General features: G+C 37.7%; 1 protein-coding gene and 1 pseudogene across 10 annotated transcripts in view; one reads left to right on the forward strand and one right to left on the reverse strand.

Moving 5' to 3' along the window:
• Window positions 1-401: 401 nt before the first annotated feature.
• IWS1 (IWS1, SUPT6H interacting protein) overlaps window positions 402-22,612 on the reverse strand; it is a 55,839-nt gene continuing 33,628 nt past the window's right edge. For 4 of the 10 annotated variants that reach the window (XM_015590585.2, XM_015590586.2, XM_015590584.2 and 1 more), the window contains 5 exons: window positions 21,892-22,003; window positions 21,329-21,385; window positions 20,231-20,342; window positions 5,800-6,018; window positions 402-5,139 (listed from right to left, as the gene is read on the reverse strand). In XM_015590585.2, the coding sequence (XP_015446071.1) occupies window positions 5,824-6,018; window positions 20,231-20,342; window positions 21,329-21,385; window positions 21,892-22,003 (476 nt within the window). In that variant the 3' untranslated portion in view covers window positions 402-5,139; window positions 5,800-5,823. Of the gene's footprint in view, window positions 5,140-5,799; window positions 6,019-14,651; window positions 15,627-17,903; window positions 19,778-20,230; window positions 20,343-21,328; window positions 21,386-21,877; window positions 22,004-22,612 lie in introns of those variants that run through there. The other 6 variants (XM_006913438.3, XM_015590587.2, XR_003046799.1 and 3 more) reach the window with 5 other exon arrangements.
• LOC112481094 lies at window positions 17,192-17,311 on the forward strand (annotated as a pseudogene).

Raw genomic sequence — 22,612 nt, forward strand, 5'->3', positions numbered from 1 at the left:
TTTCAAATAACATGTGAATCAAAAAAAAAATTCAAATGGAAGTCAGAAAGTATTTTGAATAAATGAAAATGAAAACAATATATCAGAATTTGTCAGGTGCAGCTGAGGCAGTGTTTTTATAACACTAAAAACCATTATATTACAAAAGAAGAAAGGTCTCAAATCTACGATTGCTGCTCCAACTTCCATTTAAGAAACTAGATAGAAAAAGAGTAAATGAAATACAGATTAAGCAGAATGAAAGAAATAATCAAGTAGAAACCAATAAAATAGAAAACAGAAAAATAATAGAGCCAAAAACTGGTTTGCGGAAGACGGAAAAAACTGGTAAATGTACAGGCAGCCTGTAGTGTTTGAGGAATTTTGGGGGCCATCACAGAACAAGATACGACCACAAAATATCACATAGGCATACAAAGAGCTTTATTTGGGCACCTTGGACAGGTTGCTGTGGGGATGTCCTTCACAGTAGACCATCCACCCAGAAGGGAGGAGGGCAAGGAAACTTTCAGAGAGAGGGAGATCAGAGAGAGCATACATGTCTAGATGGTGTCACTCAGCAACATGTTTGGGAGTCTCTGAAATACAGAGCACTGAAGAGCAAGCAGCAGCAGCTTGGGATCTTTTATAGCTACTTGGTTTTTAAAAACCTCTGGCTAGCAGATGTTGGGTGTAGTTTCCTGTGGCAATGCAGGCAGGCTCTAAATGGCTAAAAGTCTTCTGCTTATTTGAGTTATTTTTAAACTATTGGATATGTAAAATTTGGGTTTCACACCAGCGGGCTTTGGAACTTAAAGGTCTGCTACGAAGAAGTAAACATAGGGCCAATATAAAGAGGCTACCTCTGGCTCATAATATAACAATCTATCCCCTCGGCCCATGTTGTTTTATAATTTAAGTTGTGATATGTTAATTCAAAACGCCTGAGTTTGGATTCAGCAACAAGGAATTTTAAAGAATCCTATAAGGGTAAAAACTAGGATTTCAAAGCCTGTTTGTAGGCCCATCTTTCAGGAGAATAGATCAGAAAAGGAGAAGATTTTGACTTGTTCAATCTGCTTAGTCTGTAGTGTTATTATGGTCCCTTTGATGCATGTCACCGGTATTCTTTAAAACATTTAGCGAGGTATGTTAAATGTGCAGGCTTCACTCCTTTCAGCAGCCAATAAGTAATCTGGGGCTATGTGGTGACCCACCAGTGGATATGTAGTTGACATTGGCAAGGACAGAAACTTCTCAGGTAAGGTAGGGACAATGCAACAGAGTAGGGGTTAAAGTCAGGAGTCATCTGCAGCCAGCAGCAGGGGATCTTCTGGGTATAATCCAAACAGTATTGCTCAGTCTGGGGGTGATTAGTTTCATCTCCTAGGTGTCAAAAGCAGATCTAGTTTGTTCTGTGCCTTTAGAGAAGCAAAGTACATAGGCAGACATTGACAGCACCTCTCTCTAGATAATGGTGGTGTTTTGCTTAGCTTATGCTGGATAATGAGCAGAAACAGGCTGAGGATAGTCTGAGTCTGTGGTTCAAGTCAAGTCCTCATCAAGATTGAATGGAAGGTAAATAGGATCAGATTTTCTATGAACTTGTCCTGCAAGTTCTATCAAAAGCCCTGGTTTTAAAAGCCCATTGTGTCTTTCTATGCTAGCTACTGTCGTAGGACGAAGGAATTGGTGAAAACCCAAGCAATGTTAATTTGTAATGCCCATTGCAGCATCTGCTTTGTGGTAAAGAGCCCTGCTCTGACTGTGTAACCTGTGGTGTGCCTAAAGGCTGTGAAAGCTGTTTTGTTAACTCCTCAATCATATTAGCCTTTGCAACCCATTTTTGTAACCCCGTGATGGCTAAATGCCTCAACCTGTTACGTGTCCTCCAGGAACAGGGATAGGGTGGCCCATCCCAGAGTTCTGGGGTCTGCCCCACTTCAGGAGGCTCGCCACTCTAGTAGCTGGGAGCTCCCTGGCTTTGGCATTGCCTTGCGCTTCCTCTGTGTCTTGCTGGATATAAGCAGAGGTCTGATCCACGAAGATCAAAGATTGGGGTGGGGGGAGTAGGAGCCAATGGATTTTCCCCCCATCTCTTCCCCACCCCCACAGGTCTCAGCTTCGCATTCTCCAGCCTTGATTATGCTAAAGCCCTGACCAAGTAGCCTATTAGCCCCCAACCAGGGGTTGTTAAAAATATAAGCCTTAGGAAAACATTCGTCAAGGGCATACTCTATTGCTAGGAGTACTGCACCCAGCGCAGCCCATTGAACACTTTGGTCTCTCCTCGTACAGAAGCTGGAGTGTCTGAATATGGGCGATGGGCTGAGCTATGTGCCATGTGGCTCCTTTATGCCCCATGCTCACTCCACTGGTAGAGACCATTGGCCTTTCTTGTGTCTCATGCCTCTCTGTGGATGGCTGTCTGTAACAGTTGTCCCCTCTGAAGAGCTTGATTAGAATTGTGGAGAGTGGGAAGAGGAGGTGCAGAACAGTATGTATGCTGGGCCCCATTTGCTTTTTTTAAAAGGGACCATACATAGTTTCGTATGCTCACATAAGAGTAGAAACAGTGATTTACCCTTTAAACTGTTTCCTTTTTAACCATGAGCAGGTTTTACTTTCCAATTAAAAAGTATAATAATGTAAAAACCACCCAAGGGTGACTGGGTGTAGAACCAAGCAGCGCTTCCAAAGGCTGGGCGATCACCCCTCAGCATGGCTGCCACCCACCCTGCTGGAAGGCCGCTTCTGGATGCACCTCCTTGGGTTACAAGAAACACATCGTTTTGGACCCTGAAGGCAATTTTCTTGATTCATCGGTTACTTCAATCAGCAGATTTGGTTCTGAATAACTTATCACTCTTCCTTGAAACTTGCTTTTTCTTGAAAGAAAAAAGTTTCTTATTATTCAAAGTACTCCAAAGATAATGTCAAGATTTGTTAAATATTTTGAGCAATGTCAAGTGCCCAGTTTTGGAATAGTATACTCAGGGTGGTGAGAGTCAACACGATGGGTACCAATATGTGAGTGTTTACCACATGCCAAGCAGTTCTTGTGCATGATCTTTCTACTAACAACACCTCTATAAGGTAGGTGCCATCATTATCCCACAGGGACTAATTAGGAAACCTCCTTATACCAAGTAAAAAAGTGAGCTGGTGGAGCCAGGATTGAGGCCAGGTCTGGTCAAACTCCAGAGCCTGAGCACATACTCTTTGTATTACCGAACTGAGGTAAAGGAAATACAAAGCCACATATCAGCAAATCCAGTGCTAAATGAAGCTGTTAGATTGAAAACACATAGGCAATTGGAGAGTAATCACAATGAAGTAGCCCCACCTATTAAGCACCTTCTGTGTACTGGGGACCGATCTGGGCACTTTCATCCCCACGACCTCTCTGTGTAGTGGCCTTCAGGGTCCTTCTCATCCCTAATAGAAAAGCCATATCAGCACTCATGTCATCAAAGTATTACAGCTTTAAATAATACTATATTTAAGTTGCTATATTTAGTAGAGAGATGGTACATAGTAAGCACTCAAAAAATGTTAACAGTTGTAGTCATCCTCACCTTCCATGAGTCAACTTAACATTTCCCCCTCCATGGAGCTATCCCTAATCTCTTGTTGTGCCCCCAATGAAATCCAAGACAATGCATTTCTAGTTAGGTTTGCTCATCTGTGTCCTTCCTTATATTGTGACCTAATTAAGGGCAGAAGCTATCTTGTTCATCTTTGTTTCTCTGCTATTCAGCAGCATCTGGCACCTGGTAGGGCTCAGTGTTTGTTGAATGAATGAATGAATGAATGAAGTAGGAGCCATTTATTAACCAGCTCTATTGAGTGTGTACTATGTGACAGACACTGTTCTGGTTGCTGAGAAGACATCAGTGCATAAAACAGGTAGAGTTCTTGCCCTCATGGAGCTCCCATTCTATTGAGGAGGATACACTCAATAAGCAAACAAGCAACTATATACACTAAGTTAGATGGTGTGAAGTGGTTTAGGGGAAAATAAAACAGAGTAAGAGGTACAAAGCCAGGGGCAGGTATTGCTTTCTCATATAAGAAGTTCAGGAAAGGCCTCAGAGATAAGGTGCTTTTGAACGGAGACCTGAAGGAGGCAGGGAGTAAGGTGCATGGATATTGAGGAGACAGGGCAGGGAAGTATAATCCAGATCAAGAGAACAGCCAACCACAAGCCCCTGATGAGAGAATGTGCAGGTACATATGACAAACAAGAAGCTGGCCAGTGGGTGCTGGAGTGGAGCGAGTGAGGAGAAGAGTGGCATGACATGAGACTAGAGAGGCTGTGGGGGAGGGGAGCTATGGGCTCTGTGGAGTATAGATCATGGGCCATGTGGGGATCAATCATTCCTTAATGAAAAGGCAAGCAATTACTAATTGATTAGTTTCTTGAGCATCTTGAAAAGCCTGTCCATTTACCTATTTTAGAATGTAGCAGGAAGGAAAATTTTTCTAGCCTTAATCAGCCATGAGTACAAATGAAGTTGTTTCATATTAATCTTTGAATCCCAAAGGCTTTGAGATCTCATCTATGCAAATGTAGGAAGTCCACCCCAAGGAACACCCTTCCTCCCAAGTATTTCTAGGATCCCTAAAGGTGTGCACATAATCCTAAATGGGTTGCTATGGCTAGGCAGGTCAAGCTTTTGCAGCTTCAGCACCAGATGGTTCCACAGATAAGCCCCACTGGGGAGATCTACTCCTGTCACCATCCCTTAGGTGGGTTGGCCAGGAGCTGCAATTCTGGGATTCCACCATGCCTGGTGGATCCAGGCCACCACTGTGCCTCAATGCCAGAGACCTTCTCTTATGAGGTGAGAACATTTCTTCTGGATGCATTACATTGTGGCTGTTCCACAGCAAAACTTTTTGGACTCCAATGTTACAGCATCTACTGACACAGCTTTCACTTCACACCTATAGCCCTTTCTCCCAAAGGAGCAAACCTACCTCCAAGCTGGCTGGGTACAGACATACCTGGAACTACAGTTTTCCTCCAACATTCTATCTTCTTGGGAAGATGGGCATGCTCTGTCAAGCTGGTACCCCTTTCACAGTGAATTTTCTCTCGAAGCTTCCATAATCTCTGCAAAAGGGCCTTTGCCTGGGCCACTCCAGCCATTCGTCCTGTTAGTAATCGAACCCATTAAGGAACAAAGTTCAAGATTTTTCCCTAAGATCATCAGCCCTAATGAAAATCAATGAATGTGACTTCTGACCAAACTATTTACCAGTATGGCTAAATCTCAGCTCCTACCTGGCTGTGACCCACTGAGGCTCTTCATTAGGATATTAACTTTATTATGTCCTGAGGTCTTCCATTTATTATTTAAAGTGTAACTGCATTTGAGCAGTAACAGCAAAGCCGGGTAAAGAACGGACACAGGTGTTCATTTCAGATGGTACAAATTTAACAAGGTCCAAGAGCAACTACAGGCTCAACACAAAACTCTAAAGTAATGGTGACTCATTGTCAAACCTAAATAGGGTAATTAACCTAACACCTATTACGCACAAGGACAGTTCTAGTTCCTCTCCTTTTCAGTAGAGAAATGAACAGATAGTCTTTATAATGCCACCTATGCTATGAGATTGACTTACAAGGTTTTGCTTTTTTGCTTTAAAATATTTTTAAAAGGAAAAATATTGGTTGATATGAGATCAATTTCATTCTAAATTCCACTCTGTGGTTAATATGATTATGCTGAAATACTACTGTACTTGATTGCTTTATTTCATAATGAACAACATTATTTCTCAAAAAAACCTTTAAATGGCTTTACCTACCTCATGGTTTTCTCTTTAACTTCCTCAGTAAAAAAGGAATGATGAGAAGATAAAAGCCAAAAAATGAAAAATCTGAACAATAAAAGCTATCATATACTCCATATGGAATAGATCCAACTGATAAGGTGGCCAGGAAAGCACACGGGTTCTGGAATCAGGAGACCCGTGCTTGAATTCTGGGTCTGCTACATCTTGTTCTCTTTGTGCCATTCTCTTCATCTGTAAAACAGGGATAATATCATTTCATAGAAGTAGGTACAATCGATGTCAAAATGTTAAGTGCTGTTAGTTCAGCTCAACAAGCTGAACAGAGAAAATCATACAGACCCCTGAGAGTTCTTGGCCTGACTTGGTCATACTTTTCTAATGAATGAATGAAACATGCGTTTCGAAAGAGGCCAGCTTGGAATGGCTACATTGCCACGTAAGCTCCTCAGAAGACCAGTCTATGTGAGACTGGCTGACCTCTGTCAGTCTCATATAGAGCTGGTCTGGGGAACTCACTCTATTTCTATACTATCTCTAGCCAAAAAACGTTAACTTCTTGCTCAAAAAGCATACAACAAAGAAAAGAATTACAAAGAAAGCACTCCTCCACCACACTCAAAGGTCAGGGAAGCATAACCTCTCCTCTCCTCTCCTCTCCTGATTCTCAAATCCTAAGTACTGACATCCTTCACCCATAAGAAATCCTTTATGTTGGAGACCACACTCTGGGTCTCTATCTCCAATCCACTGCCTTTTTAAAAAAACATGTCCATCATAAAACATTCACAATAGTATTTGTAAGTATTTTACTCAGTAGTATTTATGTATCTTAAAGCCTTATCCATTGCTCTCTGGTCAAGTAGACTCAAGGAATAGCTGTTGTAGGGCCTGAAACATCTTGAATCTCTTTCACTGCATTCTTATCTGCAGTTACACAATAGAAAGAATCTTCAGGCCCAGGGCCACAGGTTTTGTAAGAACTGAGCTAAGTCCTTAGGAGAACATATCCAAACTCTTCTCCTAGAGTGAGTGGTGTTTTAACTAGTTGCTCTTTCAAATTTTGTAATTCATATCTTGCTTTAAAAAATATTTTTAAAAATATAATACATCCTTTTACAAACTAGCACCTCCAAGTTTTGGTCAAACTTTTACATTATGTATTGAGTTTGCTTAAAACAGGCATACAGGTAATCCTGTGACATAGTCCACCACTTTAAAAAACAATAAACATATTAAGTGCATGTTTATAGCTTAATGGTACCAAAGTAAGCCAACTTAAGACAACTCTTTACAGAAACACACACATTTTTGCAAACTTTCTATCTCATGCTTACACTAGCAATCCTACTTCCCAGGACTTTTCTAACATCTCAGGAATTCTTTTACATATAGCTAACATACATTCACATCACTCCACACTACACTCTACCTGTTCCATAGTAAAGCCAATGTTGGAAGACTTCTACTGCAATAGGGGAAGATCACAAGAAACAGAGGAAGCATGGAGCTTGGCTTGATCATTTCTGCTTGAGAAGAGTGGTATGCAGTGGGTGGGGAAAGTCATTTTGGAAACAATGATTAATTTAATGCCCTCCAAAAATTTGTAGAGTATTTCACTAGTAAAGGGGTCCCTCTCTGCCTCCCAGCCCCACATCAGCAAAAATTTTGCATGACAGAAGGCAGTGCAATGACATATTCAAAGTAATGCAAGAAAAAAAAAAATGTTGACTGAGAATTCTATATCTGACAACTGTCCTTTAAATATGAGGACATAATTAGGACATTCTTATATAAACAAAAGCTGAGGAAATTCATTACTACTAGACATGCTTTACAAGAAATGCTGAGGGCAGTCCTTCAAGTTGGAAGGATACTAGAGAGTAACTCAAAGCCATATAAAAATGTAAATCTTTCCAGTGAAAGTAAATACATAAATACAAAAATTTAGCATTACTGTAATTAGGGCTCATAACTCTTTATTCTTTTATAGGATTTAAAATAGAAAAGGCATAAAAAGTATAAATCTATGTTAGTGGGTACACAAAAATAAAGATGTAATTTGTGGCATCAATAAAAGAGGGGTAAAACTACAAAACAGTAGTTTTGTATGTGGTAGAAGAACATTTTATACATTTATGATGTTATATGTAATCACTAGGGTAAGTACAAAGAAAGTATCTATAGAATATACACAAAAGAGTGAGAAAGGAGTCAAATATGTCAATACAAAAAAAAATCAACTAAAAACACACAAGAAGGCAATAAGAGAGGAAATGAGGAACAAAAAGCTGCAAGGGCAGTGAAAATGCTCTATAATTATGGATATATGCCATTATACATTTGTCCAAACCCATAGAATGTACACAACCAAAAGTGAACTCTAATGTAAACTATGGACTTTGAGTGATTTTAATATAGGGGTCAATGTAGGTTCTACCTTGGTTAAAAAAAAAAAAAAAGAAAAAAATTCCATTCTGATGAGTGACGATAATGAGGGAAGCTATTCATGTGTGGGGACAGGGGACATATAGAAAATTTCTGTACATCTCTCAATTTTGTTGTAAACCTAAAACTGTTCTAAAAAGAAAAGTCTTAAATAACAAAAAGGCAATAGTGGTCCTCCCCTATCAGTAATTATTTTAAAGGTAAATGTATTAAACTCCCCAATCAAAAGATACAGACTGGCACAATGGATAAAAAAATAGAATCTAACTACACACTGTGTACAAGAGACTCACTTTAGATTAAGGACATGCATACGTCAAAAGTGACAGAGAAAGATATTCCATGCAAACAGTAATCAAAAGAAAGCAGGGGTGGCTATACTAATAGCAGACAAAGTTTAAGTCAAAAACTGTTATGAGACAAAGAAGTATATTATACAATGACAAAAGGGTCAATTCACCAAGAAGATGTAACAATTACAAACATATAAGTACTGAATATCAAAGCTCCTAAATATATGAAGCAAACATTGACAAAATGAAAGGTAGATTCACAATAATAGGAAACATCGGTACCTCACTTTCAATAATGAATAGAACAGCAAGACAGAAGACTAACAAGGAAATAAAGGCCCTGAATAACACTATAGACTAAATATACAAACCAGACTTATACAAAAGATACCACCCAACAATAGCAGAATATACATTTTCCTCAAGTGCACATGAAACATTCTCTGGGATAGAATAATGTAATGCCAAAAAACAAGTCTTAGTAAATTTTTAAAAATTGAAATCATACAAAGTATTTTTTCTAACCACGAAATGAAACGAGACATCAATAGAAGAAAAACTGGAAAATCCAAAAATATGTGGAATTTAAACAGTGACCCAATGATGGGTCAAAGAAATTACAAGGAAAATTAGAAAATACCTTGAGACAAATGAAAATGAAAACGCACATACCAGAATTTAAGGGATACAGCAAAAGCAGTGCTAGAGAAATTTATAACTGTAAATGTTTACATTTAAAAAGATCTCAAATCAACAACCTAACTTTACATCTCAAGAAAATAGAAAAAAACCTAAACCCAAAGCTAGTGGAAGGAAGGAAATAAAGATTAGAGCAGAGATAAACAAAACAGAGAAAAAAGAGGAAAACAATGAAACAAAGTTGATTGACTTAAAAGATCAACAAAATTGACCTTTAGCTAGAATGACTAAGAAAAAAAGACTCCAAAAGCTAAAATCAGACATGAGAGGGGGGACATTACTACCAATTTTACAGAACTAAAAAGGATTATAAGAGAGTATTTTGAACAGTGTGCCAACAAATTGGATAACCTAGATAAAATGAACAAATTCCTAGAAACACAATCTACCAAGACAGAAACATGAAGAAATAGAAATAGATTTATAACTAGTAAGGAGATTGAATCTGTAATCAAAAACCTCCAAAGCCCAGGATCAGATGGCTTCACTGGAGAATTCTACCGAACATGAAAAGATTATCATTAATCCTCTTCAAATTATTCAAAAACTGAAGAGGAGGGAACACATCCAAACTCCAAACTCTGAGGCCAGCATTACCCTGATACCAAAACCAGCCGAAGATAATACAAGAAAACTACAGACCAACATTCCTGATGAATACTGATTCAAAAATCCTCAACAAACTACTAGCTAACAAAATCAAACAGCACATTAAAATGATTATAGACTATGATCAAGAGAGGGTTTATTCCTGGAATGCAAGGATGGTTCAACACATGAAAATCAATTAGTGTAATATATCACATTAACAGGTTCAAGGGCAAAAAACACATGAGCATCTCCACTGATGCAGAAAAAGCATCTGACAAAATTCAATACCCTTGCATGATAAAAACTCTCAAACTATGGAAACAGAAGGCAACTGCATCAACATAACGAAGGCCATATATGACAAGCCTACAGCTAATATCATACTCAATGGTGAAGGACTAAAAATTTTTCCTCCAAGATCAAGAACAAGACAAGGATGCCAGCTTTTGACACTTGTAATTAACATAGTAGTAGAAGTCCTAGTCAGAGCAATCAGGCAAGAAAAAGAAATAAAAATTCATCAAAAGCAGCAAAATCATCTGTTTGCAGATGACATGATTTATATGTAAAAGTGCCTAAAGATTCTACACACCAAAAAAATGGTTAAACAAATTCAATAAAGTTGATATAAAATCAATATGCAAAAATCATTTGCATTTCTGATTTTTCTAATGAACAATCCTAAAAGGAAATTAAGAAAACAATTCCATTTATAATAGCATCAAAAAGAATACTTAAGAATCAACTTAATCAAAAGAACTATACACTGAAAACTATAAAATATTGCTGAAATGAAAGAAAACAATACATGGAAAGAAATCTTGTGCTCAGATTGAAAGACTTAATATTGTTAAGGTGTCAATACTACCTAAGTGATCTACAGAACCAATGCAGTCCCTATTAAAATCCCAGCAATTTTATTGCAGAAATAGAATCCATCCTAAAATTCATATAAAATCTCAAGGGACCCCAAATAGCCAAAACAGTCTTGAAAAGGAACAAAGCTAGAGCACACACACTTCCTGATTTCAAAATTTACTACAAAGCTACAGTAGTTGAAATAGTATCACATAGGCAGAAAGACAGACATATAGAAACAAAGAGTCCAGAAATAAACCCTTGCACATAGCATCGAATAATTTTTGACAAGGGTGCAATGACCATTCAATGGAGAAAGTAGTCTTTTCAACAAATGGTGTTGGTAAAACTGGATATCCACACGCAAAAAGAGTTGTATGCTTACTGTACACCAAATACAAGTTAACGTAAAATGGATTAAATACCTAAATGTAAGAGTTAAATTTATAAAACTCTTAGAAAACATAGGGAGAAAGCTATATGACATTGGATTTGGCAATGATTTCTTGGATATGACACCAAAAGCATAGGAAATCAAAGAAACAGATAAACTGGACTACATCAAAATTAAAATAAACTGTGCATCAGAGGTTACCAGAAAGAGAGTGAAAAGACAATCCATAGAATGGGTAAAAAAGAATTTGCAAATCCGATAAGGATTATTATTCAGAATATATAAAGAACTCTGACAACTCAACCAAAAAAACCCACCCATTTTTAAAATGGGCAAAGGACTTGAACAGACATCTCTTTAAAGATATCCAAAGCACCAATAAGAATATGAAAACATGCTCAGTATCATTAATCACTAGGGAAATACAAATGAAAACCACAACAAAATACCATCTCACATCCATTAGGTTGGCTACTTTAAAAAAACAAACAAACAAACAGATGATATACTGCCATTTGCAACAACATGGATGGCCCTTGAAATAATCATGCTAAGCGAAATAAGCCAGACAGAAAAAGTTGAAAATCACATATCACTTATATGTGGGATATAAACCTAAAAGCAACAAATGAACAGGACAGAGACTTATGGACATGGACTATAGACTAGTGGTTACCAGAGGGTGGGAGGTAGGGGAGAAGGGACGGGGTAGGGGAGAAGCGGAGAGGTAGACAGGGTAAGGGGGGTCAAATATAGAGGGGTAGGGGAGGGTGAAGTGGGTAAAGGGGATCAAATAAATATATGGTAGCTGAAGGAAATTGGACTTCGGGTGGTAAACACACAACCGAGTATACTGATGTGAAATTATAGTTGAAAATTATATAATAGTATTAACCAATGTTACCCCAATAAACTTAGTTTTTTAAAAAAGAAAAGAAAACAAAAAGAAAATAACTGTTGGTGAGGATGTGGACAAACTGGAACCTTTTTGCACTGTTGGTGGGAATGTAAAACAGAGCAGCCATTAGGGAAAACAGTATGACAGTTCCTCAAAAAATTAAGAAAACAATTACCAGCAATTTCACTTCTGGATACTTGGAAGAACTAAAGGCAGGGTCTAAAAAGATATTTGTACATGCATGTTCATGACTAAATTATTCACAACAGCCAAAAGATGGAAGCAACCCGTGTCCATCAACAGGTGGATAAATAAAATGTGGTATATACATAGAGTACTACTCAGCCTTAAAAATGGTAGGAAATTCTGACATGCTGCAACATAGATAAACCTTGAGGACATTATGCTAAGTGAATAAACCAGTCAAAAAAGTATAAATAATGTATGATTCACCTTATATACCTCGAGTAGTCAAAATCAGAGACAAAGTAGAATGGTGGTTGCCAGCGCTAGGGGAAAAGGGGTACTGGAAGGTGGTGTTCAATGGGTAGTTTCAGTTTTGCCCAATGAAGATTTCTAGAGATGAAAAGTAGGAATGGTTGCCCAACAAAATGAATGAATGTACATTAATGCCGTAAACTGTAACTGGTCCTTTTAGATGGTAGATTTGATGTGTATTTTACATATTTACACAATTAACAATTAAAAAATATATTTTAACTGAAAAAAAAACTGCATTACTCCATCCCAGTGGTTAAGTTAACATCATCGATACTGAAATAAACTAAAAGTCCTTTCTGCGGGGGGGGGCGGGGGGAATATAATTATTTGGGGTAAAGATGCAAGCTGTCAACTTTACTATGTGACAAATGTGGCAAAATGTTACACTTGGTAAATGTAGCTGAAGGGTAAGTGGGAGTTTATTTTACTTTTCTTGCAACATTATTGTAAACTGGAAATATTTCCAAAAAATATTTTCAAAGGCTATTCTGGTTGGCCAGGTTTAAGACTCTTTCAAATAAATCAGGGAACAAGAACCATTTATATATAAATTTTAAATATAGTATGAGAATCTCCCTTAATTTTGAATTCCTCAGGTATGTTACCATTTTATTACCTGGTATCATCAGTTTTACCCTATACAGGTGAAATTTTCAGATAACTGAAGCTTACTTCCCCCATTAAATGCCCAAATGCTATAATACTAAAATGTTTTAAAAAGTACCTTTGTTTAGAATTTTTAATGATCAGAGTCACCAACATTTTCAGTAGGTGGCTGTTTTTGTTGCTCTTACAAGTGGTTTTGAGGATATTTACATAAAGCAAAATGTCTCTGCAGAAAAGTTGTTTTTCCATCTCAGTCTAGTGGTTATTACCAGATAATGTCTTTACGTACCTGGCCTTTTAACAACTTACTATCCTATTTGTAAGTTTGTTGAAAGTGTAAAGTGATCTTGACAGATTAGGAGTAAAGTACATTAACTTCATGCTTTTGCGGCGATTGTTTTTGAAAATTAACATTGCCAGATATTCTACCCCAATTTCTATTGACGTAAGATTTCTATAAAGACAAATTAGTTCTTCAGTCATCTTAATTTAGTCATCTTGACTAATCAGTGATGTTGATTAAATCTGTAGACTATTAAAATAAAGGTATAACAAAAATAGAATACAGATGTGATAATGACCTCTAACCCAACTGCCTGATTGCTACAAACTGGCACAGTGACTGTTGTTATATCCACATTTCCTCTAGGAGAGTATTTATCAATCTTTTTCTTCATTTCAGCAAACCTCAAGGAGAAAACTCAATTTCAGGCATACCTCACTTTATTGTGCTTCACAGTACAATATAAAATGGAGGTTTGTGGCAATCCTGTGTACAAGTCTATTGGTGCCATTTTTCCATTTCCTCACTTTGTGTCTGTTGGTAATTCTTGCAATATTTCAAACTTTTTCATTATTTTGTTATGGTAATGTTATTACTGATTTTTGAGAAATTGTCCATGAAAGGAAGTTAACCAACACAATAAACTTCATTGTTCTTATTTTATGAAACTGCCAGATACCCCAACCTTTAGCTACTACCATTATCAGTCAGCAGCCATCAACACTGAGGCAAGACCCTCCACCAGCAAAGATTATGACTTGCTGAAGGCTCAGATGATGGCATTTTTTTTTTTTAAGAAATAATCTAATTTTGAATTAAGGTATGTACATTGTTTTTAAAGATATAATGCTACTGCATATTTAACACTACAGTATAGTGTAACTTAACTTTTATATGCACTGAGAAACCAAAAAACTCATGTGACTTGCTTTATTCCAATATTCACTTTATTGCAGTGGTCTGGAATAGAATCCACAATATCTCCAAGGTATGCCTACAATTAAAATCAAATAATGAAAATTTCCCTAACAAGATAAATACTAAGAAATAAGATTTTGTTGGTAGGTTGTTTTAACTCTAGCTAGGATGTTGCAATTCAATTGATACTAACCACCTGGAGTTAGCATCACACCTCACAGGTTTAAGGGCTCAGTCATCCACAAGACTGTCTCCATTTCAGTTGCCAGCTGCAAGTGAAGTCCATCCCACTTACGGCTGACTGGTTACAAATCTGGGTGTTTCCACAATCCCCCAGGTTCAAGAATTCACTAAAATAACTCACAGAAATCAGGACAGTACTATATTTATAGTTTTATTATAAAAGATTCAAATTAGGAGGACCAGCCAAATAAAGACACAATAAAGATCTAGGAGGAAACACAGTATCAGCACCCCCATTTTGTGGAATCAAGGTACGTCGCCATCTCAGCACATCAATGTGTTCACCAATCAGGAAGCTCCATTGAGCTCTGGTACCCAGAGTTCTTAACTGGGGCTTCACTGCTTCGGCATAATTGATTAAATCATTGGCCACGTGACTGAATGACTGAACTTAATCTTCAGCACCCTTTAGGTCAAGCCTGTTCAAAGTCCTAACCCTCTAAAAAAAGACCTCTAAGGTCTTTCCGGTGACCAGCCCCCATACTAAAGTTACACAGGGCCTTACCACTGAGTCACTCGGTAGCATCACAAAGACATTCCTCTCACCCAGGAAACCTAAAGGGCTTTAGAAGCTCCCTGTCAGGAACCCAGGACAGAAACCAAATTCCTTATTACACCAGTCAGGTAAAGTTAAACTTTGAAAGATAACAAACCACCATAATGTCCAAAGTTTTTTTCACTTGCCAAGAACCAACTTTGACTCCCACTAAGAATGTATCCTCTAAGACAATGAAGAGACAGCCCCCCAAAACCAGACTAGAATTTTATTATGTAAAGTTTATAGAAGTGTGACTAGTATTCCTCTGTACAAAGTACATGACAGTTTTAAATACAATGGAGAGAAATGCAAGTCCTATGACAATATTTAATACAAGCTGAACCATTTACAGATACACTAAAAAAGTTTAAAATGTCATCTTCTTTCTCCAAAGAGTCCATTGCGCATTTCTTAGAGATGGGGACACAGCCCAGGCAAAGTCACAATGGCATTTTATTGCCCTCGATGCTGATTTTCACTGCATGTGCAGATCTGCTTTTTTTCCTGATATCTGTGAACTTTCTCATCTGTTTATCCAGTCGACTGATACCCTTCTTGGAGGTTCCCTGAAACTAAGAGTGGAGTAAAAATTAAAGAGCAATTATTGAAATACATAAATCTAGTTTTGTCTTTCATCCTTTTTTTCTGAAATTTAGCAGTCAGAAGAGCTCCTAGAGCTGGAATAACCAGAATATGCTTCAGTGCCCTTAGGAACAAAAGAGCAAGTACACTCAGCAGGGTTAGAAAACACTCACTGAAGAGTAATTTTGTTATTGTCTGTGCCTTATTGTTAACTTTTGCCCCAGTCCATGGAAACCTCCTAGATGAGAGAGAGAGGAAAAATTGAAACTATGATCCCCCTAATTGCACCACATTATATTTTGACTGTATGCTTTCCCCTTTTAAAGACCAAATGTGGAGTTGACCTTTTGTCAAATACACCTTCAAAAAGTGCTGGCATAAAGAATGATGATCTTCTAAGGCAAGGAAAGTCATCTGAGAAAAAGCCTTAAGCGTGATGGATGATGTCAGAGGGTTAGCAAAGCAAACCCATGAAGTGCTGGAGCTCTAAGTTCAGACGGGTAAAAAAGCCCTGCTCTGCCTCAGCAGGTTCTGCGACCTTGGGCAAATCATGCCCTGGTCAGCACTCCTTTCAGGACTGCTGGGAGAAGTTACTGAGAAAATACTGTCAAATATAAACACATGGGCTGGTATACAGTCAGTGCTCTAAATAAATATCACTATTATTACTACTTTGCAACCATTACATTTAGGTTAAGTAAGTATACTCGACACAAAAAGGAAAGAAAATTAAGTCTCAATGCAAAGAATGCTAAAAGAAGGCAGAGTCTGGGAGACATTCCAGGGTTGATGCTAGCGTGGTGAAGTTCCTTTGAGTCCTGGAGCCTATCCAGTCTTATCCCACCTCTGGACACCACCTCCACACTCAGATATAAGCAAGAAACTCTATAGGAGTTTGAACATTCTTGAACAAGAGCCATGCTGATAACCATAGATTTTCTAGGAATACGCCAATTCTAAATATTATTTTATATCCATTTTAATAGCACTGAGTTACCATAAAAATTCATTATCAGATGAGAAAGTGCTGTGTTACTATTACCATATTGAATATCCCAGATTTCCTGAAGAGCCCCAAATATCTAACTTACTTTCAGACAGTGTGCCCTGATTATTAGTACTTACAGTCAGTCCACACTGGAAGACTTACCTTTCAGATCTCCGCCAACTCCCCAACTCCTAGCAGCTCTACACTCCAACCTGGATACAGCCTGGATTTCTCCTTACCCACTCCTCCCAGAACTTTCTCTAACAGTCTGAGCCCTCCCGCCCCAGAAACTGAAATACATTCAGGTTGTACAATCTACTCCTAGTTATAGCTCTTAAGAGTTGTTGTAGCTGCCAGATGCCTAGTTTTCCCAAGCCTGAAAACACCAAGAACATAGTACCTAATATGCTAAATTCAATGACTTTTTTCCTGATTCAAAAACTCTATACCACCCCCTTTGGATAGTAAAAATGTAATGCAGTTTTATCAGTGAAGAGTTTTATCACTGTTTTACCAGTAAAAACCCAAAAGCAGCCTAAAAGATTAACGAGATGGATCTGTTTAAAAAATTATGGTACATGCTACCTTGAACAAGCCCAAGCCCGTCTGATCTTGGAAGCTAAGCAGGGTCGGGCCTAGTTAGTATTTGGATGGGAGACCACCTAGGAAGACCAGGTGCTGTAGGTGTAAAAAGTAAAAATAAAAAAATATGGGATTGTAAGCTGACAAGGTCCTTGCAATCTGTGAGGTCAACCAAGGGTTGCCTCACCTAAATAAATAAATAAGTGAATAAATAAATAAACAATTATGGCACAATTGTGTTCTGACACAATATTGTATCACTGAAGAAAGTTTACTAAAATGAATTTTTACCATGCTATGTAAACACAAACCTAACAAAGTATAAAATATGATTCAAGATTGTGCTTAAAAGTTCAGAAAACCCAAAACCAGTAATAATGTTTACATTCACATAAAAAGGACCAAAAAGAAGCAACTCAAAATGTTAATGTTAAGGTATGGTGAGTTTACAAGTGACATTAACTTTATTTGTGCTTTCTGTATTTAAAAGCTTATATAAAAACATGCATTGCTTTTGTCATTTTAATGTTTAAAAGCACTCCATGGAATAAATTAACATATAAACATACAATGTAGTATAGGTTACTGCATTACTTAGGAGAGAAAATAAGAAACCATAGAGAAATGAATAAACCAATTATATATTCACATAATAAATCATTATGCAGCTATTATAAATGATAAATCTGTAAGGTAGTTTAATGAGAAGTGATCAAAATTATATACAGCATAATTTTAATTATATTAAAATAGCAATAGAAAGGCAAAAATATATCAAAGTGCTTTTGAATAGTGGGTGATTTTTCTTTTCACTACTTCAAATTTTTCTACAATTATAACAAGAAAAAACTAAGTTTGAAGCATTACTGGAAATACATTTAACACATCAAATTGTTAACAATGGTAACTCAGAGAAAGAGCAGGACTTTGGGAATGGGGTTATTCTAGTATTTTATATTTATTTACATAATTTCAAAAATAAAAATGACAAGTTTCATTTGAAAGCCATTTTCTCACTCCAATTTTCTTCTTGAATAATACATTTTCTAATAATACTCATTAGTGTTGGTGCAATGTGAAGGCCTTTGTGAATATGTGAGAAATCTCCCTGAGCAGGGGAATAGCACCAGGTGGCTTAAGAACAAGAGAATGAAATGTAACATGGGACCACAAGCCCCAAAACATGCCTTATTTTTTTTTCAGAAGAGCTCTATAAGCCATTCTCAGGCCTAGATAAATACCAGTACATTATGGTTTTGGCAGTATTGACGATGAAGGAAAGGAACTCTACATTATAGAATTTCCCTCACCTCTCTGTTCCAACAGGAGGTTGGGCCACCTCTTCCCACCTCCCCATCACCCACAGGGAAGGCAGAACCAGAGCCAGAAATAGCAGCAGATAGATGCACACCCTCAGGACACGAGGCGTGCTCCCAAAGTTGACTAGTCACACATAATGTTTATGACATTTCCTTTGCCACACTATAGTTCTCAACTCTCACAAATATGTGTGTTGGGGAAGAGAAAATATTATGAAAGAGAAGGATAAAAAGAGGGAACAGACAGTGAAAAGGTAAAAAGAAACAGGTGTTTTGGGGCAGATGGGAGAGAAGGGATATCAAGGGACGTAGATAAAACAAAGACAAAAAGAAGTACAGATGAAGTTTGTGGCACCAAACTAGTAGTGCTCTGCTACCCTTTATTCTCAACAAATAAGAGTGTGCTTTGTTTTGATAGTAGCTTCATAGCAGAGTGAACTGGCAGGAAGGTTGAGTGTAATCCATGAAGTAGATGCCAAAGTGGGGGTCACAGAGAGGTCACGAAAGGCACACAGCACACTCCGACTCTCAAGAGTACACTACAACAAAGGTGCCACCATTAATCTCAACAGAGCAGGTCAGGGAGTCTGGCTTTATGAACGTTTCAAAGTCTTTTTCATTTCCAATCACATACTAAATATGACTTAATCAAATTTATTTCCTAAGTATTTAGTGTCAGGCTTTCAGCAGTGAGTCCTCAAATCCAAGTTGCTGAGCCACTGACAATAGGAAAATTAGCTACCGCCTTCCCACTAAGAAGCTACTGACCAGTTAATATGCCTGCAATGCAGACTATGGTTCTGGGCCCTAACAAAAGCCTTTTTAATAAAAATGAGTCCCAGTCAGGAAGACCAAAATGCTTGTAAGGGAAATAATTATCTATTGAGCTCTAGGGTACTGATAAAGGAAAGGACTTCCATGTCAATTTCTAAATATTCAAGAGAACCTGAATGTCACAAAATGCCCGTTAGGGTCATTATTTTAGAAACTAGAAGTGAGCCTGGCCTTGCTCGTTAAACAAGCACACACACACTTGTTTTCACTTCAGCTACTGACAATTCAAGCCCATGCACAGAGCATGCCTCCTTGGGGATACCTCCCGGATACACTGGTAGGGCCAGGCCTACAGGGGCATCCTGTTGCCTTCAATGCTGAACTTGACAGCACGGTGCACTCTGCTGAGTCGTTTCTGTTCGGCAAATCGCCTCTTATGCTTTTCCAATCGGTTTAGGCCCTTTTTAAGAATACCAGGCTAGAAAGAGCAGTTGGAATGGAGAATAAAAAAAGATTACTAAGAAGCAATGAAGATCACTGAGTAGTATTTACAGTGATGACAGAGGAAGTGTCTACCCTAAACATTTCATAACAGAATTATTTAAAACGATTGAGAAAGGGAGGGGTGACTACATAAGCAGGTGAGTTCTGATTCTCATAGTTCTAAAAAAATGACTATCAGAACATTTGGCTTCAAGATTCAGTTGAAATAAAGGGATAAAGGAAAAAACTTCTTGACTTGATAATGTTGCTTTAAGTCTGAAGTAAAGCTCATTAACAATGAATCGATCTGGCTCGATAAAAGACCAGAAAACAGCTCTCTTTAAATCAGATAAACCTGAAGAGCAATTTAAGGGTCACTAAACATGAAGTAAAAGACAAAACAGTACTTTGCACTTGAGATCCGCCATGCTATTCCCTGCATGCTTACCCTGGATGACTCCATCTCTACGTTCCACTTGGGCCTGACAACGTAGTCTTTGTTTGAGGGCATTGGGACCCTCGCACGGGCACAGAATCCAGGATCTCCAGGTCTAAGAGCCCTGAGAGTGAGAAGAGCATGCTGCTTATGTAGCCAATTACAGCTGGGCCCATCCCATTCAGATACTCGCCTCTTTCAAATCCCCTCTGCCCTCCCAAGGTTACCTGATCTACCCTTCTGCTGTCTGTCTTAGCTAGCCTCACCATCACTCATTATCGTATGAATTCCTTACAACCTCCCTCCCAAAGCCAACTTCCTCTTTTCCATTTCAGTGAATGATAATACCATCATCTCGGCTACTTAGGTCAAAATTTTGGTGGTTGTCTTCAAATCTAGCCAATTCCTCTCCCACTAAATTACCTACTCCTGGCAATTTTATCTCTGCAAAATATTCTCAACCTTCTGCTTCCCTATTACTATCTTGGTTTAACTGTATTACCGCCTTCAGTTACTCTGCCCTCCAACGCATTCTATACCATGCCACCAGCACTCCAAATCAAATCTGATGACTTCACATCCACGCTCAAAAATCTTTCTATGAAATCACAATGAGAAGTAGAAATTCTTCATCTTGATTTAAAGCCTTAAAAATCTGGTCCACATCTAGGTTTCCAACCTAATCTTCCACCACTGCAGGGACCACACTATGGCCCAACCACTTCAGCCTACTTGCCATTCCTAAAATAGGCCTTGCAACGCTATTCCACATCTTTGTTTGAGCTCTCTTTATCTATAATCTCTCCAAAGACTTTCTGAGAGCATAGACTATTTGTAACGTGATTTTGTATTCCCAGAGCTTAACCCAAAAATCTAATATATATCAAGAAGCAACAAAATCTTTATTAGATGGACTATTTCTCAATCTTCCTTATATCCTTCAGAGCACCCAATATAATGCTTTGTGGATATTCAATAATGTTAAACTGAAAATCACACCCCACCAATGTGAACACAACATCATTTCGCTTGCTATTTTTCTTAAAACAAAGCAACAAACAGAATATTCTCTATATAGGCTAAAAAGAAAAATTAATACAAAACTCTTACTTCTCCTCTCCTGTCAGCACCTTTTCCAGGTCTCTTCGGGGTGTCTGACCACCAGTGCTGGGAAAAAAGTAACCAATGAAATATTAAGAAGGTTGAAACCTTATAACCTTTGATTATAACCCTGTTAAGATAAGAGCAGAGTGAAACAGCAAACTTAGATCACAATTATGTCCTTTACACTGGAAATATGATTCCTAATCTTGCACATCAGTTTTCATTATTTGTAACTAATGACCTTGCCATCCTGGATGCAACTGTATCCAGTTTACTGATACAAATGAAATCAATGTTATTTTTCTCTCCTAAGAATTTGGAAATGAAACCAAGAAAGTTTTTTTCTGCAAGTGGCTTGAACAAAACATCAAACCTCCAGAATTGGGGCAGAAGCCACAGTCCATCAAATCTGCAAGGGGTTGCTGACTTTCATTAATACACATGAACTACACAGACACATCTAGCTGAAAGATGAGTCCTATTACAGGTTTCCCAATAATCTTATTTACAAAAACACTGAGTTATCACAATAATATTTACTCCAATTACTCATACCTGTTCCCTCATACCTGCTCATTCTTCGTCGTTGAGGCATTTGTTCTAGGTCTCTCTGTTCCCTTTCTTCTCTTGTCATTCCTTTGTAGTTTGAGGTAAGACCAAATATAGGCCGAGACCACTCATCTGTAACAAAAATCAACTATTTAGTCCACAAAGCAGTATTTCTCCTACCATTCCCTGCAACATTCACACCCTAGTGTGATGTCATATTCTGAAGGTACCATTATTTCAGAACCATTTATAAGATAAACACAGAATACCAATATCAGAACTAGCTCCAGCTAATTCAGAAAATAAGATCATTTAAACCTGTAACCACCACAGAGGTTTAAAAAAGTAATATTTGACTCAGTTTAAATAGTTATCAATTACCTGTGTTATTTCATAAAGACAGCCGAATTTCTAAATTTATTCTACAGAATAGAAATCTTGACATTTCTTATGCTAAAAAAAAGCTACCTATTGTCAAAATGGTCTAAATCTTTAAAAATTACATTTTAATAATATAGGCGTAGAGCCTATACTTCATTAAATCTAAGAAAGCTGCTAAGATGGACATGAAAAAAAGTACTACAAGCGCATTGTTTAGTTAGTAAAAGTCCAAAGTTACCAACTGAAGTTTTTGTTTTGAAACATAATGTAGCTTATTGCTACATTTAATATACTAGCAAAACAAAAGACCTTTATAAACAGAACATAGGTGTTGTTAAACTAATAAAGAAGCAAGAAGCA

Source organism: Pteropus alecto, unplaced genomic scaffold (genome assembly GCF_000325575.1).
Source record: "Pteropus alecto unplaced genomic scaffold, ASM32557v1 scaffold725, whole genome shotgun sequence".
Classification (NCBI taxonomy): Eukaryota; Metazoa; Chordata; class Mammalia; order Chiroptera; family Pteropodidae; genus Pteropus; species Pteropus alecto.